At 35.0% G+C, this 18,623-nt stretch overlaps 1 protein-coding gene across 1 annotated transcript in view; it reads right to left on the bottom strand.

The window, feature by feature from the left end:
* Nucleotides 1–18,623, bottom strand: part of ASXL3 (ASXL transcriptional regulator 3) — a 132,494-nt gene that overhangs the window by 80,392 nt on the left and 33,479 nt on the right. Inside the window, exon 3 of the mRNA XM_026699217.2 lies at nt 578–686. Within this exon, the coding sequence (XP_026555002.2) occupies nt 578–686 (109 nt within the window). The remainder of the gene's footprint in view (nt 1–577; nt 687–18,623) is intronic.

Raw genomic sequence — 18,623 nt, 5'->3', positions numbered from 1 at the left:
TAGTAGAAAATAGCCAATATTTCTATTTCTCAGAAAAAAAGTGCTGCCTGTTCCATTTGATTACTTCAAGAAAATGCCACATTCTATCAGTTTCAAAATAATGCCTCCTCCTTCACTCAGATATCACTATTAGATTAAGGATTAAATAAATAGTTCTGCTCGTTCAGATAAAATCATTACTTGTATCACACAGCTTTACATTTTCAGTTCCTTGTTAACTCTGGAATTGTCATTCATGATATAAATCCTTTCAAAGGACTCTTTCACAAATACAGTGTGAATATACTTGCTTATTTCTAAATAAGCAAGTAAACATTTGCTTATTTCTAAAAAGGCAACATCTAAAATCTCAACCAGGGAACAGAAATAAAGCTATGCCTCTTCCTGAATTCTGTTTAACTTATAAAGTTTATCTGGACTGGAAATTATGTTAAGTGCTATCTTAGAAATGTCTCAAACACAGTTTACCTCTGTTCCCTACCTAATGATTTCGATCTAATTTATTTATATGATTTGTTAATTCAATGCATAAACTTCACAGGTCTGGTAATTTTGTTTCTAAAAATGTGCAACTCACCTTGAGTGCGTACAGTCCTGCCTTGCCAGGAATTTTGAAGAATGTTCCATCACCAACACGAGTGTTGGTATGAAGCATTGCATTCAGACAAGCTAATGGAGAAGTACCACTGAAAAACAAAAATAAAGCTGGCTAAAATGGAGTGTTTCTCAGAACCTTCTTCCCTCTTCTTAAAACTCATGTTTCACTTTTAAAAAAAATCCTGAAAACCTCCCAACATCTACATTACAATAACAGGCCAGTTGAAACTTAATCATATGCATCTGCCCCTTCAGCTTCAGGCAAAAAGTCTGCAAATTATAATTATGCTATTTTCACACAGTAAACAGTTCAGCATTGAAAGAGAGCTAGAGTCCAAATATTTATGTGAAATTACTTTGCAAATAACACCATAATGCCTTATTTTTAGAATGTTATAGACAATGTGGCTGTTGCACATGAATGATCAAAATGGTACAAGTTCATGGGCAGCTGCATTCCATAGGATGGAGAGGCAACAAAAGAATGCTAAAAGACTCCTGAACAGCCACATTAAAATTGCAAGGGCTAGCTCAAATATGGGCAGCACTGCTTTAGCATAGCCAGTATAAACCATACATCCTGGTATGAGTAGACAATAATTTGAAGCCATTCTGTGATGAGCAACTTTCCTAAATCTACTAGGAGTTCTTTGATTTCAAAGGGTTCTGCTTAGAAGTGTAGAATCAATTGCTGTTTAAGAAATAATTCTAATTTATAGTAGTGCTAAAAGGTTTGTGAAACTTTTGAACGTTCAATAGTTCTGCATAAATATGACCTAAATCATGATCTGTTCTCCATTCAAGTCTTAAAACAAGAGGAGGTGAATCCAATTAAACAACTAAGTCAAAAACATTGATTGTATTTAATTTAGTTTTGGGACATGTTTTGAGAAACATTTGTTGAAGAACTTTAAACATCATGACGATAATCATTCACAATTAACTAAATTACTTAAAAGGAAGCACCAGATTGCAAGCTTTTATCTTTGTGCAAGTTTAATAAAGCAATACAAATCTGAATGAATTTAACCAAGATAATTGAATTAAGTAATATCAGTTGTAATTGTTACTTCAAATTATGATTATGTTCTTATCAAATGTTACATATTACAATACAACTTTGCTTTAATGGACCATTCAATGGCAGTGTTTGTTCCCCCTGAATGTCTGTTAAATCTGAAAGTTTGTTTGCTTTTTTATTTATTTAATTTAATACCACCGATCTTACTGTCAATCGACTATAAACTGTAGCAATTTGGATAATCTTCATAATTTATCATTCATGTCAATTTATGTCAGCTGCATAAATTTGATAAATTTATGTGACATAAATATAACAAAATTTAATGTACATGTTAAGTGCGCTGTGAAGATGTCTTTATATACAATGAACATGTCTATTATTTCAGGGGGGACATTCATACAGAAATTTCATTTGTTGCATTTGCTTCATTAAATCAAAGACTTATAACAGCAAAATTGGAACTGATATCATATTGGAGGCGATCATTTTTAGAATAGATTTTGGGTAATATAGCTGTTAGCTTTTTTGTTTCAAATACACAGGATAGAAACATTGTAAGGAAATGCATCCATAAAATATTGGAAATGGTAATGTAGATTAATTATGTTGCTAGGGCAAAAGAGCCAGGGTATATGCATCAGATGATTGCACCGTTTTACAACTGCAATTAAGGGGGTTCCAATTGCCATCATTAGGCAAATCCTTTTCCTGCCTGCTTCCCCATTGATTTTACCTGTTGGAAACCACCAATGAAGGGTACTTATGGCAATCACATGAAAGCAAGATATTGAGGCTGTCATAATTGCAAGCTGGTTGCTAGCTGAATCATGATTATGTGACTATGGGGATGCTACAATGGTCATAACTATGAGAAATGTTCATAAGTCTCTTTGGTAAGTGCCATCATAACTTTGAATGGTTGCTGAATGAGTCACTGAATTAAATGAGGACTATCTGTACATCTTTCATTTAGCATTAGCGACTGATTGACAGCTTTCCTAGTACACCATACAGGATACATGGCCAGGTGAACCAATTCTACTGTGTTGTAAGTCTACATTAACAAACCTTGTGCATCTGTACAAATTCTCCACTATCTTTTTTATAGTCTCAGAAGTTAAGGAGCTTCCTTTCTGAGTTTCTTTTTCTCCCTGTTATGCAGCTGTGCCTTTTCTTAACCATCTCTTCCATCTTCTCCCAAGGTCCTTCCCACATCCTATTAGTCTGACTGATTTAATAATGGAACCTCAGAAGAAACGATATCTCTTCTCCTACACATGTGTAATCTCTGTTATAGTCCACAGAACTCCTCCCAAAAATCTGAGGTAGAACATATACAAATCAGTAAGTAAAAACAAAAGAGTATTCTTAAAAGAAGCAAAATTTGGAAACACAGTTGTGACTTAATATATCAAATTAAACTACCAAAGAAGTCAATATAATATTTAAAATTCTAGATACCTCAAGCATACACTAGCAGTTTAACAAAGGAATGAATAATACAAAGATTTCTCTAATAAATATCTAAATAGAATGAAAATCTGACATGCAATTACATGTCACATTTATTAGGCCAAGATGAATTAACTTTACTCTATAAACGCACAGAGACACATTATTTCATATCAAGTGGAACTAGAATTAATTATGAAGTCAAATCCTTGGGAATTGAAACAAATGCTATCATGACTGAAAAGTGAATAAAATACATTGTTTTTAATCTTTTAAAAGAATATTTTCTTTACAGACTATATACTTGGTTGACATGCACTCATCTTCTCTCTCTATTAACTTCTTGTTTAAGAGCCTTTTTATTTCCCATCTGAATCATCAGTTGTAGACTTAATTTTTAAAAATTGTTTAGATAAATAAAAAAAAATCAATTAGTTGAATATAGGAGAGAAAACTCAGTGATGCTGTATCAAGTGATAGCTGGAATTATATAATCAGTTCAAACAAAATAATGCAACAAGAATATATTGTATCGGATGGGAGATTCCACAGAAAGTTGTGGAGAATAAAAGGGCTAAGACTTCCAGATCTAAATATACCAGCAGATTACTGGCCAACCAACCAGACCTTGTAGTGGTAGTCAAGGCTCAGAAGACAACAGTGGTATTAGAAATAGCAATGCCAGGTGACAGCAACATCAGGAAGAAATATTTGAATGTAGAATAGAATAGAATTCTTTATTGGCCAAGTGTGACTGGATACACAAGGAATTTGTCTTGCTGCATGCGCTCTCAGTATACATAAAAGAAAATATATAGTTGTCAAGAGTCAAGAATCATAAGATACAACACTTAAAAATAGTCATAGGGTACAACAAGCAATCAAATCATACTAGGAAATAGTCAATATCAATCATTAGAATACAAGCAACAAGGTTACAGTCATAAGTCATAAGTGGAAGGAGATCGGTGAAAGGAAAGATGGGAGGATTAATAGTAATAGTAATGTAGACTTAATAAATAGTTTGATAGTGTTGCGGGAATTGTTTATTTAGCAGAGTGATTAGCACTGTTTAGCAGAGTTATTTAGCACTGTTCTTATGTCTAATTGTTCTGATAAGCAGTGCTCTATAGCATCGTTTTGAGGGCAGCAATTGAAACAGCTTATGTCCAGGATGTGAGGGGTCTGTAAATATTTTCACAGCCCTCTTTTTGACTTGTGCAGTATATAGGTCCTCAATGGAGGGTAGGTTGGTAGTAATTGTTTTTTCTGCAGTCCTAATTACTCTCTGAAGTCTGTGTCTGTCTTGTTGGGTTGCAGAACCAAACCAGGCAGTTATAGAGGTGCAGATGACAGACTCAATAATTCCTCTGTAGAACTGTATCAGCAGTTTCTTGGGCAGTTTGAGCTTTTTGAGTTGGCGTAGAAAAGAACATTCTTTGTTGTGCTTTTCGGATGATGTTTTTGATGCTAGGTATCCATTTTAGGTCTTCTGATATGATAGCACTTAGAAACAGTATTGTAAGAGGTGGCAGTATGGGAGGGGTTCTCCTAAAGTCTACCACCATTTCTACGGTTTTGAGTGTCTTCAGTTCCAAATTGTTCTGGTCACACAATGACACAAGTTGTACAAGCTCCTGTCTGTATGCGGATTCATCATTGTCTCAAATGAGACCAATCACTGTTGTATCATCTGCAAATGTCAGTATTTTAACAGATGGATCATTTGAGATGCAGTCATTGGTATATAGGGAGAAGAGAAGTGGAGAAAGCACACAGCCTTGGAGGGGCCCTGTGCTAAATGTATAGGTATCAGATGTGATTATATCTAGCTTCTTCTGCTGCTTCCTGTCTGTTAGAAAGCTTATGATCCACTTACAAGTGTGTTCAGGTGATGCTAGCTGGTTTAGTTTAGTTAAAAGAATGTCTGGAATGATGGTATTGAATGCTGAACTAAAGTCTACAAAGAGGACCCTTGCATAGGTATTGGGAGATTTAAGGTGTTGTAGGATATAGTGCAGAGCCATATTAATAGCATCATCTGTTGATCTATTTGCTCAGTATGCAAACTGCCTGTGATCTAACAGTGGATCCATGATGATTTTCAGGTGGGACAGCATTAGCCTTTCAAAGGTTTTCATAACTACAGATGTCAGAGCAACTGGTCTGTTAGTCATTCAGTTCCCCGATGGAGGGCTTCTTTGGCACTATGATGATAGTAGAGCATTTGAAGCAAGAAGGAACATAACACATCTCTAGTGATTTACTGAAGATTTGGGTGAAGATGGGGGGCAATTGGTCAGCACAGACTTTTAAGCAAGAAGGAGTTATCTTGTCTGGGCCTGATGCTTTTCCTGGCTTTTTTCTGTGAAATAGATCTTGCACTTCTTTTTCTGTGATCACCAGAGGTTGTGAACCCAATGGCTTGGGGGTCAGTTGTGGGAGCTTTGGCTATTGTTGATGTGTTTGAGATGGGGGTGGAGATAGGTGGCTGTAGCTTCCTTCAGTCTCCAATAGATCCCAAGAACATCAGAACTGTGTCCAGAAGAGTGCAGTGCTAGGAATAGCTAAAAAACTGTGCAAAGCTCTCAAACTCCAGGCCTCTGGTAGAGGATCCAAGATTGAGGAAGCACATATCAGTCATATAGGGTGAGCAGGTTTTTTTTAATATAATATTCTGAGTGTTATAAAAGAAGAAACTAAAAATATAAAACTACAAAGATGGATAATTATTGAATATGGACAGTTGAGCAAGAATTTATTTAATACTCAAGAGCAGGGGTCCACAACCCCCAGTCTTGGGACCAGCACCAGTCTGCAACATGCCAGCAAATCCCGATTTGTCACGTGACACCATGACGATGCGAGTTTGACACTCCTGAACAAATCAAATATTTAAAAGATATTATTGAAATCAAATATTATATAAAAAAGCTCAAATCTTTGGATTTATGGCATAATATGGATAGTCAGATCAATCCATTTAAAAAGTGAATTCTCAACTAAATGCCAAGACTTACTGTTATTCTATTCAAGGAACCAGGTAGCTTATATAGTGATGAAAGGGAGCAGTGAATGCCCTTAGAAGAATTAGTTCTTCATGTTCTGATCCTTTATATATGCCAAACATTGGCTTTTCGTTTTGAATTAAATGCTATTTTCACAAACCTTAGAGACCATATTTGTTTTCACAGAGGTTGATTAGCAATCAGCATTTGAAAGCATATGTATTTATTTTGTTTGACCTATTCAAATTCAGCCAATGAATTTAAAATAACATTGTCAATTATTTAAAATAGAAACTTTTGAGTATGTGACTGAAAATGTTTTTTATTATTTTCTTTCTATTTGTAGATTTCAGCACTAAGGCTTATATTTTGTCTCTCATAAACAATAGGCACAGAAAGCATTTAACCTAACAGCTGTTAGACAGAAGCAGCTTTATATTATACATATATACAGTACTAGAAGAACAGTATTTATCACACTTTGCCATTCTTATCAAGATCAGGTTCTTTATGACATTATGATACCTTATCTGAAATATAAAAATCTGTTTTAATTGTAAATACTATTAGATGTGAACAGACTTACACAAAAGAAATAAAATCATCTTTTAAACCCTAAAATCCATTAATAAAACTTACTTTCTATAAAAAAGAATAGGCACAACTCCAAAAAAATTAAATTGTAGAAGAAAACCCAAATAGAACAAAGCAAATGATGGTGGAACTATATTTGAGAATTTATTAATCTTAAATATGCCATCCCCTTAATTTATTACCATTAAGTCTCTTTCAATACCTAGTTCACTTCTTTTTAAATGGTAATGATGCCATATTCCAGCAAATGTACTATTAAATCTAAGCAGTTGTTAATTCACACTTCCCTTTAGTAACAGAAGTTTACACTATTTTGTGCCATTGAGCACCCTCTGCTGGACTCTGCAGCCAAAATCAATCAAAAGATTCAATAAATATAGGCTGCATTATACAGAGGAAACTTTATGCAGTACAATTTGTTTCTATGAATTATGTGATAAACTATTCTAATGAAATCTAAGTTCAAAGAGCTTTATTTTAGTTTTCTTCTTTAACAAAGTAGCTATCCTAATACCATATCCAACATCTTGTTTTAAAACACACAAACTGAGGTTGAAGAAATTTATTATCCTATCCGGCATAATTAACATTCCTTAACCCTACAGTCACATCAGTTCCAAGGTTTAAAGTGGCATTGCTCAATTTACTTGGAAATATCCCCACTTGTTTTTAGAGGGATTTACTCCCAGGTAAGAATATATTGGATTACAAAATTAAAAGCAGAGTTCTAAGCTAATTTACTAGAAAGTTCCATGAACACAATAAGATTTTTTTATTCTCCCCAAGGTTTAAGATTATACAATAAAAATGGCTTGCAATTCCTTGTAGTGTTGAAATTTTATAATTCTGTTAATGATCAGACGAAAGGCATCACACTTGTTTATTAATTTTGAAAGCCCTATTTTGATTAAACATAAATATGTTTGCATAATCCTACAACTTTCAGATAGGGTGACAAGCAGGGAACTGGATGGATTCTATTAAAGCAGCAATAGTCATATGACTGGAAGATCTGAAAGATCAGGTTGAGGGTAGGCTGTCCTGAAGAAAATCAATCTATGTGGTTGCTAAAATCTTACACTGATTTGACCACATATAATCAATCGATCACAATTTTTAGAAAACCGTAGGAACAGTTGATGCTAGGACTGAATGGAAGTCAAGTTAAAGTAGTGAACTCTTTATGCATATCCTCAAAAATAATGTATGCCAACAGTTAGATTTCCTAAATAGTTAACCCTTAAATAGATTCCCTAAACAGGTGCACAACTCTCCTTCTCAATTATTACAATTAGCCATTATACTATAGTCAAATAAGGACTTCGTAGGCTTCTCTACTTTGATGAAAATTCCTATGCTGAAATAACTGCAACCTGGCCTTCTGTATGATAATGTCCTTTTACTATTTTAATACTAGTTTCATTTCCATTCCTCCTTTCTTTCATACAGCATTAATTTCTGTTTCCTGCCATGATCCCGAATCACATGAATAAAGAAAAAAAAACCAGTATGGTAAGATGCTGTAAAGCTCAAAGAAGTATTAAACATGGTATTTAATCACCTGAAAACAATACTACGTTCACTGGTATCAGGATAAAAAAGTAAGATACATGGTTTATCAACCATTCATTTAATTTAATCAGTCAGTGTATGTGTGTGTGTGTGTGTGTGTGTGTATATTATATGTATATATATATATATATATATATATATTACACACACACACACACACATATAATGTGTCATAAAAATGTCAATAGTAAATAATAGGAAACAGAAATGATGGAGACTATGTAAGAATATATGTTAGGAATGATAGTTACCTAACATTGGCAATATATAAACCAGGATAGTCATTTAATACTGTTGTATCTTTAAGAGAATGCTGTAATTGTGATTGGCTGAGGTTCCTCCAATGGCCATAAGATGGAGCCAAAAGCCTGGTTTGTTCTCTTTTTGGATTTCCCTTTTACTTTTTGCCTGAACATTGTTCTGCTTGGATTGCTGTGAGTCTTGCAACTGTTAGCAAACTCTGCTTACTGAACTTTGTTTATGATACTGGACTTCGTTTCTGAATTATCCCTGGACTGATTGTATTGAATACTACCTGCTTTAACCGTGTATGATTTGGACTGTTTGTTGGACTTTGTTTAATGGTTTACTGGAAGTAAAACCTACATTTTACTATTCAGTGTATCTATATGCTGGTTGTGTGTTATTCAACACCACACTCACTATGTTTCCCTGAGTGCACTTATTCTCCTAATGGGGAACACCTCAACAATATACAATAGAAGCTGCTTTGAGAATTTTTCAGGATTAGAAAAATCACTGTATTAATATTTAAAGCATGAATTCTATTCATTTCTCTCATGCTTAGCTGTAAAAGAGATCTGACATATTTTTTTAAAAAACAATATGCTATTTTTAGCATATTTTTAAAAAAACAGCCAGATAAAAAAAATCTATTCAGCCACCTTTACTAGAAAACAAAAGCAAAATAAGTGAAAGCAAGTATTGCCAATTTGAATTCAAGAGTACCTTTAAACAAAAGAAATATGTTAAAGTTTCCAATCACATAAAGCAATGTTTTTCAAACTATTTTTCCCTTTTATTGCTTAGAAAATCCTCAAAGAACAACAAACCAATGTCTTCTGAATAATATCACTATCTAGCCCAGAGGTTACCAAATTTGGCAACTTTTAAGACTTGTAGACTTCTGGGAGTTGAAGTCCACAAGTCTTAAAGTTGCCAAGTTTGGGAACCCCTGATCTAGCCTTTTACTTCTCCACCTGAAATAACAACTATTATCTGTCTTCTGAACACCAAGTAGAAATGCATACCTAGACTTTTTGTATTGAAGAATACATCTGACATTTTATGAGAATAATTTGCTGACTCAAAAAAATTCCTAGCAATGATGGGTGTGGCAAATTACACAAAGTCAATGTATTCAAAGGCCAACTAGTTAAATTGTCCCCTACCATGGATTTAGTCTCTAGCATATTTTCAACTCTAAGTGACCTTTATTTTTTCATAGGCAGGTAAGCATGTTTTCAAAAGAAGCACCTTTCATCGTTTTTCTTTTTTAAGGTAATTTATGTATTTGAATAAAATTCTTAGAAATAAAGTTACATTTTGTGGAGTCGTTGGTATTCTCTGAGCTTGGTTGTTTGCTTGCAGACGTTTCATTACCTGTGCGGGTGACATCATCAGTGCTAATGGGTGAGTGGGTTTTCCCCCTGTTAATTTACTGTAGCTTGTGCTGTCAGTTGTAGAAGAGCAGGCAGAGCTGGAGGGTGGAGGTAAGTAAATCATTAGCTTAGAGTTGTTGTGTTTGCATTAGCACTCCAACCCCTCCTGAATTCCGCTGACTCAGATCTGGCACTAATTTAGTGTTGAATTTTAGTTGACCAGATTCTTGGATAAATATTCTAAGCTGCAACCTTAATAATAATATTCTAAGCTGCAACCTTATAAATGCTCCTGATTCTTTGTTCCTCACATCAATATTGATGGGAGGGTGGTTTTGTTTTTGGTAGTTCCTTGATTAGGGTATTGTTTTCAATGTTTGTTTGTTTCTTTAATCCCTACTTATCTGGTGTAAGTTGCTAGGGAGGATATGATCTGGTATTTTTTATTTTCTTTGTAGCTTTTTTATTGTCTCTTTTAAATAGCAATAGTACTTAGGCTTACATACCAGTTAACAGTGCTTTATAGCCCTAAGTGGTTTACAGTCAGCATATTGCCCCCAACAATCTGGACCTCAGTTCACTGACCATGGAAGGATGGAAGGCCAAGTCAACCTTGAGCTAATGAGATTTGAACTGCTGAACTGCTGTAGCCCGGCAGTCAGCAGAAGTAGCCTGTAGCACTGAATTCTAACCACTGTGCCACCACAGCTATATAGTGAGTAAATGTAGCTTATTTCTATGTGACTATTGATGACTGATTTGTATGAATACCAAATCAAACAAATGCCAAAGATATATCTTAGAAATAAAAATGCATATCCATCTCAAGAGTGATAGTTTGCTTTTCAAGAAGCAACTTCCTTTTAAATTTTGTTTAAAATAGAAATAATTCACTCAAATACATAAAGAATGGGCACAGGGCTTGCTGAGCAACAAGGGACTATCCAGTTATAGAGTGAGGCTTAGATACCATGTTAGAATCCTAGACTTAAGCAATGTTTTAAAATGATTTCATTTCATTTCAGGTATTCAAGTCAGAGTTGAATAAATGCAACAACAACAAAAACAACAACAACAACAACAATAACAATAATAATAATAAGGCAGCACTACACTATCACCAGACACTATCACCATTCTTTTCTTTAGTTTTCACAGAGACAAAAAAAATCTTATCTAATATATATGGCAGCCTTTCACAGTTTCACAGAAATACAGCAACTCCCAGATTTCTTAGCTAGTGGATATGTTGGATGGGAATTCAGGGAGTTGTCATCACAATGCATTTAAGATTGCCAGGTCAGGAAAAAACTAATCTATGAAAAAGAAGCGCCAGCTTCTGTATGCATCAGTAACTTTCCATAATAAGCCCCAACAAATTGCTCTGTAGTTACAACTGTTTAATCTTCAATATAAAACCATGAAGCACACTGCTTCAATTACCAGTGTACCTACATTTTATCATGTCTTCCTTTTATCTCAGAAATCATTAGGCTGAGTCACGGACAATTTTGCAGACCGGCTGAACATCTCTGGGTCAAGATATTCTGCTGCCTAGAACAATCCTAATACTTCTTGATTATAGTCAGCACTTAAGTGCAACTGCCTCTGGAGTCAAATGCTTTACTTTCTTGCACAGCTGCCATTTGAGTTTCACCAATCTCATCACTGAAGAAAACAACCCATGTTTCATATTTTTGGGTGTTTGAAAGCATTTCATGTTTACATTAATGCTTTAGATCAGGATCCTCAAATGTGTTTTGTGGGCTGCACAAATGTCCTGCACACAGGTCATTTTTAGCAGCCCACAACAATGCTGGGGAGTAGGCCAAAGGACATTTTGCTCAGTTATATAGTGGGAAGGCAGCTTTTGGGGTGTGTGGACTGATAGCTTGCCAATCACAGTCAGGTACTGGGTGGAGGGTGTAGCTCTGAGTCAAGGCAAGGTAACTCATGAAGCTGCAATGCTCCTGGCTTGTCCTCTATCATGTCTGAGACTGGGATGGCTCTTTCTGTTCCCCCTCATGGTTCTTTCTTACTGCAACCTTGAATGAGCAGATGTTTCCATGAATGGTTCAGAGGTATCTTGTATCTGGTCCTGCACAGGGGACCACTGAAAGCAGAACAACTGTTTAAATTTATGACACTGGAGACTTTACTGACAGTTATGTTTGTGCATCTGCGTGGGGGTACTTCAGTCTTGCAACTTTCCATCTAGTGAGCTTATCCTTATGCAAGATTCATTTTGATGTGAGTTTGAGACCACAGATAGCTACAAACTTGAATAAAGTTGAATAAGCATAGTTTTACTATTCCTTTTCTGAAAGTCAATTATTTGATCCTCCTAGAAACCTTAAAAGCCTGGACTTATTTCAAAGAAATATTTATTCAAACATTGGGCCACAATTTGTTTATACAGGCATGCAATTTGGTATTTCATTATTTTATCTAAATTTGATATGGAGTAATACTTATAGCACTGAATGTTTAGTTTCAGTATTATTTCATCTTTAAAACAAATAACGATAATACAGCTACTTTCATTCAACAGAATGAAAAATATTTAACAAGCACAAATAGCTTCCTGTATTTATCTCCCAAACATCTCCTCTTTAAGCTTGTTTTTGATACAAAGATTCATATAGACAAAGCACTTTGAAGTAGGAGTTGGAAAATATTCTTCTGATTCACATTTTTATGCAAATTTACTAAATACAGGAACGGAAATTCAATTGTACTCTAAATATTTATGTTTCTGAAATGTGAGTTGCTATTCTCCAATAAAAACATGTACAAAAATGTATACATTTGGAAAAAGTATATAGAACAATGCATATTTTAGTTTTAAAAAATGCTTTCCTGTGTAAGAAAAGTATATATTAAGAAAAGCACATTACAAAACGTATGTGAATATTTGTACTAATTTTTTTAAATGGCAGACTTATATATATACTTATTATATATTTATTGATCATATTTGTACGGCCACCCATCTCATAGAGCATGACTCTAGGTGGCATACAAACAATCATAAAATAATTTTAAAAATATTCAAACTGCACAAAAAATTAATCTTTTTATAAAAAGCTAAGAGACAGCATCATATCATCAATGGAGCCACCTAATCAAATTACCATTCCCTTGTGATATCCAGGCCTGTGGACACAACCAGGTTTTAGGGGATTTCCAGAAGATCTGGGGAGATGGAGCCAATGTCCCCTCAGTGGAATGATGTTCCACAGAGGAAGGGAGTTGCCATAGCAGAAAAGGCTCATCTCCTGGATCCCATCAGGTGTAACTCCTTAACAGAGGGACCTGCAGCATACACCTACTGCCAGATCTGATAGCAGATGTAATTAGGAAAAAGTGACCCTTCAAATAATCCACCCGCATGCCATGAAGGGCTTTAAAGGTCACCTTCAACACCTTGAATCCAGAATCAAACTGGCAACCAATGCAGCTCATAGAGCAGAGATGTAATGGGCTCTAGGGGTACACATAATTGCCCAAGCTGCTGCATTCTGTACTAGCTGAAGCTTCCAGATACTCTTCAAGGGCAGGCCCATGTAGAGCTCATTACAGAAGTCTACCCGGGAGATAGCAGTATATTAATGACCATGAGCAGAGCTCCCAAATTCAGGAACATGCATAGCTTCATGTTTTTTGTTTTCTGGCACAAAACATGAAGCTATGCATGGGCCCTCCTAGCCACAACTACCATCTGTCCTTTGAGCAGGAGTCCAGGAAGACCTTCAAGTTGCACACATTAGGTACCAAAGTGCAAACCCATCTAGGACCAAAGATGGCATAGTCCCAGAATCAGCAGATCCCAAAACCGAGACCCACAAAGTCTTGCCAGAGTTCAGTTGAAGCTTGTTATTTTCAATTCAGACCCTCACTAAATGCAGGCACAAGGATAAGATAGCATTAGCCACCCATCTTACACCAAACTCTTGAATGTTAAACTATGACTGTTTTAAGTACCAGAATGAGTTCCAAACAGAAATCTGAACCTAAAACCAAGTACTAGGTTCAGTACCTTTCCAGTCAACCTGTAAGGTAGAAATGAAGAACAAGTTGCTCTCCAGATACAGGTAGTTTTTGTTGCACAATGTTGCTAAGCAATAGAGTCATAAATCAGAAGGTCACCTGACTGTGTCACTTAGTGACAGCCGTACCAGCAATCTCCAGTTTACAGTTGTTAAGCAAATTAACACAGGTCATTTAATGAGGATCTCACTTAACTGTGACTTCTGTCTTCCTTCTAGCTTCTTCATTGACTTTGTGGGAAGCCAGCAGGGAAGGTTGAAAATTGCGATCATGTGACAATGGGAAGATGCAATGATCAGAAATTTTGGCTGGTTGCCGAGTGTCCAACTTTGAGATCATGTGATTGTGGGGGCACTGTGATTCCTGGAACTTTTAGGACTGCTCATACATACTGCTTATTAATTTGTCAGAGGTTTGAATGGTCACTGAAGTAATGATTGTTAACTGTGGACCACTGGTATTATTAAGTGACCATTTGTAACATTCTGGATACAACATAGGCCATTTTCAGGTTCTAAGCAAATGGCATATATACTTAACAAATATCTAAATAATACAATTCTGTTGTACTATTGCAATACAATTAAAATACAATATATTTTATAAAATATACAATACATTTCAAATCTTGGCTACATGCCCTAGTTTACTTCTAAGACAATTATGGTCTCCTGCTTGATATAGAGCCATTCTTTCTATTTGGCTTGGACAAGACTTTTTCTTGGATCAGTGACCCAAGCTTCATTTTCTCTTCCATTTCTTTTGAGGAATCATTCAAAGCAATTGCTGTTATGTGTTGGAACACTCATACAATAACCTTGAAAATGCATCATCAGTTTTCAGGTCAGCTTGATTTCAGCCCTGCTGGGCTTGTCATGCCACAAGGCATATGAACAGACTCTGCAATTTTTTTGTTCCACAAATATATTAACTTAGTCTGAAAAATTAAATAAAATGTTAATTAGTGGGCTGAATTGAATGAAGTTGATTTTATATGCAAGAACGGGATTTCTACACAATTCATTTAAAAATTACAGTAGGAATGGATAGTCATGGGTCCTCTTTGTTCCCAACAATATCCTTTGTAGAATTAAGTAAAAAATATTCCTCAGCAAGTTTCTGAAATGCTTTCACATTCCAAAATAAGCAAAGAGAGACTAGAGCAATTTAATCTCATAGCAAGAAAGAAAACCAGCTGTAAAAATCCAGAGTGTAATATGAATATCCCTACTGGCAAGCTTTAAATATAACAAAAACGTTGCATTTAAAGTGTCTCATTTTCACTGAATATTGCAAATGCATATAATCCATATAGGCAGTCTTTTGCTAAGATGATATGCATCCATTTCAAAAAATTATAATTCTAGAAAAAAATAAAACAGTACTTTTTTCCTTTATAATATTACGGGATCATAAAAAGTAAAAAATTATCCCCTTTTTAAAAAAATCATGTTTATAAAAATATTAATGAACTCTAATATACTTGCTTTTTACAACTGACCTATTGAATGGGTCAAATACAAACAATAATAAGATTTTAGTTTAACTAATCAAGAGACTGAATAAACTATGAAGCTTTCTCATATTGAGGAACAGATGCAGGTTACCTGAATCTCATAAAGTGTAACAATCATTATCAGAGCTAAAGCATGACAGAATGACTGGAACCTATTTTTGATGGCAACATTCATTTTGGATATGGTAATGAGAGATGTAGTGGCAGTCCTATGAAACTGCTTATTCCACATCAAATTTGACTGCCTAAGAAGATTGTCTCTGCTTTTCCATGAAGTGCAGCAAGAGGGGACACAGAAGCGATCATTTTCTTCATTCCTGAGTTTTAGAAAGTTATTAAAAATTTGGCTATTTAAAAGAAAGTTTGGGAACGGAGGAACTGGTGGGTTGGTTAGGATGACTGAGGTGGCTAGTACTGTACTGCTTTTCTGTGTTATTAACTTAGAGACAAAAAGTTGATGCTATATAAATAAATAATAAAACTGATCTTTAGGTTGGACTCTGCAGAATTCTTTCATTCTTGTGGCATTGGTATTTTTTCATACAAGGACTCAGAGTATTACTAGACTCTGTGTCATTTGCAACCTCCAAATGCCCATATTCAGTTATATTACTTCATTTTGATAGAGGTGACTAAAGCATGAGTGACTAGGGCCTCCAATTCCAGAAATGGATGCAATTGGTGCACAAAATGAACCCATGCAAAGATCCAATTTCTTTAAAAAACTATATTAATTACAGTTTTAATTTCTGGGACTTTCCTGAATGCCTGAATTTAATAACCAACAAGGTCGGTCTGCTAAAGTATGCCTTGGGAATGCCTCGGCATTACAATTACTGGTGCAGATGAAATCCATTTCTAGCTCTAGCATCTACTATCATGTCTTAGATTCTTTCAAGTGTCATCTTGTGGCATAAAATTTGAAAGAAAAAGACACATGAGTTAACTTAATTGGAGGAAGGTGGGGGGAGAGAGAGAAACAGACAGATGAAAGTTTACCTGTTATTATGCTTCTCGATCATTGGATTGGTGTCTGATACTGAACTTAATAGCAAAAGCAATTACATATATCTTTTCTCAACAAATTTGGAATGACTGAGCAGTATATGAAAATTTTATCTAACCTTAATAGACATACAAATATGGCATTGTTTATTCAATGTTAATTGCAAAGATTATATTTCCCTTTAAAAAAGGCAAAATAAAACTGGTAGATTTTTCGTAATCAGTTTCTTCATGATATAATGTTATGTAGTGTCTGTTAAAGAACATTCTTGCTGTTTTCTTTAAGTGCATGAACTCATAAAACTCACAGACTCAAAATATTCATCATGCCACTTTTAAAAGAAAGGATGTGGCAGAAGCATTTTGGCTCAAAAGTTAGCGATCTAGCTCTGCCATGTACAATAAAATCTTCCTAGAAGCCAGGACAAGACTGTGTTTTTAAAATTATTTATTTATATAAATTTATATAAGAAATATGTATTTCTTAAAAACATTTTCAAAAGACCACATTGATTGAAAGGAGGAATATCAGATCAGATCTGGCTTATATTCATTTTACTTGTTAATTTGTAGTCTGCTTTTCAGTCTGAAATGAGTTACTTGGCTTGCCATGACGGATAATTTTATAGTCATCTCTGATAAATATTTATCTTATTTTCAACCCTGTTCTGTGTACTCCCATTGTACACTAGAACCAAGAACAATTTTATTTCTGTCTCTTGGCCAAATAGGAGAAACTCTTGATGTAAATAAACAAAAAAAAAATCATTGAAATTGTTTTCAAAGTTATTTTTTGCCATCTTGCTTTTGCATTACTCAATATCTGAAGTCAATCATGATTCAGAAATAGACTCTAGCATACATGGCCTGAGTTACTCATAATCTCACCACTGGATATACATCATAGCTATCTTTTTATTTTATTTATTTTGTCAAGCAATATAAGATAACAGGTATAAGTATAAAGATACATGAAATGGATAGATATAAGAAAATGAAAAGAAACAATAGGACAGGGAAGGTAGGCACGTTGGCGTACTTATGCACGCTCCCTACAGACCTCTTAGGAAAGGGGTGGGGTCAATAGTAGACAGTCTAAGGTTAAAGTTTGTGGGGTTTGGGGAAGAAACCACAGAGTAAGGTAGAGTATTCCAGACATTGACCACTCTGTTGCTGAAGTCGTATTTCCTGCAATCAAGTTTGATGCGGTTTACCTTGAGTTTGTATCTATTGTGTGCTTTGTATTGTTATGGTTGAAGCTGAAGTATTCATTGATAGGTTAGGACATTGCAATGTATAATTTTATGTACTATACTTGGATCGGACCAAAGGCGTCGTAGCTTTAGGTTTTCTGGGTCTAGAATTTCAAGTCTGGTGGTATAAAATATTCTGCAACTGGTAGAGTAGTGGAGAACTCTTCTTGTGAAATATTTCTGGACTTTCTCAACTGTATTAATATCAGATACATAATGTGGGTTCCAGACTGATGAGCTGTATTCAAGTATTGGGCTAGCAAATGTTTTGTATGCTCTAGTTAGTAGTGTGATATTACCAGAGAAAAAGCTATGTAGGATTAGGTTAACAATTCTTAATGCCTTTTTGGCTATATAGTTGCAGTGGGCTCTAGCACTTAAATCATTAGAGATGAGTACTCTAAGGTCCTTGTCAGAGTTTGAATCATCATCAAGGTCTTGACTATTCAGCTTGTATTTTATTTTCTGATTTTTTTTGCCAATATGTAGGACAGAGCATTTATTTGTTGAGATTTGAAGTTGCCATTTTTTTGGCCATTCTGATACATAGTTGGGGTCTTTTTGAAGGGTAGCAGTATTGTCAGTGGTGTTGAATAGCTTTACATCAGCAGCAAAGAGAATGCAGTTGCTCTTAATATGATCAAAGAGGTCATTTATGTAGAGTATAAAAAGAGTTGGTCCTAGAACACTGCCTTGGGGACATCACTGTTGACAGGTACAGGATTTGATAGGACGCTTCCAATTTTGACCATTTGTCATCTGTTTGACAGGAATGCTTCTATCCAGTTATGTAGGTGTCCAGAGATATCATAAGATTTTAGTTTTAGGAGTAGTTTGTCATGTATCACTGAATCAAAAGCTTTACAGAAGTCTATGTAGATTGTGTCTATTGCTTTGCCCTGATTGAGTTGTGTAGTCCATATGTTTTTG

The sequence above is a fragment of the Pseudonaja textilis genome, chromosome 3, assembly GCF_049901715.1.
Source record: "Pseudonaja textilis isolate UNSWEBS1 chromosome 3, rPseTex1.2, whole genome shotgun sequence".
Classification (NCBI taxonomy): domain Eukaryota; kingdom Metazoa; phylum Chordata; class Lepidosauria; order Squamata; family Elapidae; genus Pseudonaja; species Pseudonaja textilis.
This window is presented reverse-complemented; position numbering and strand designations above follow the sequence as displayed.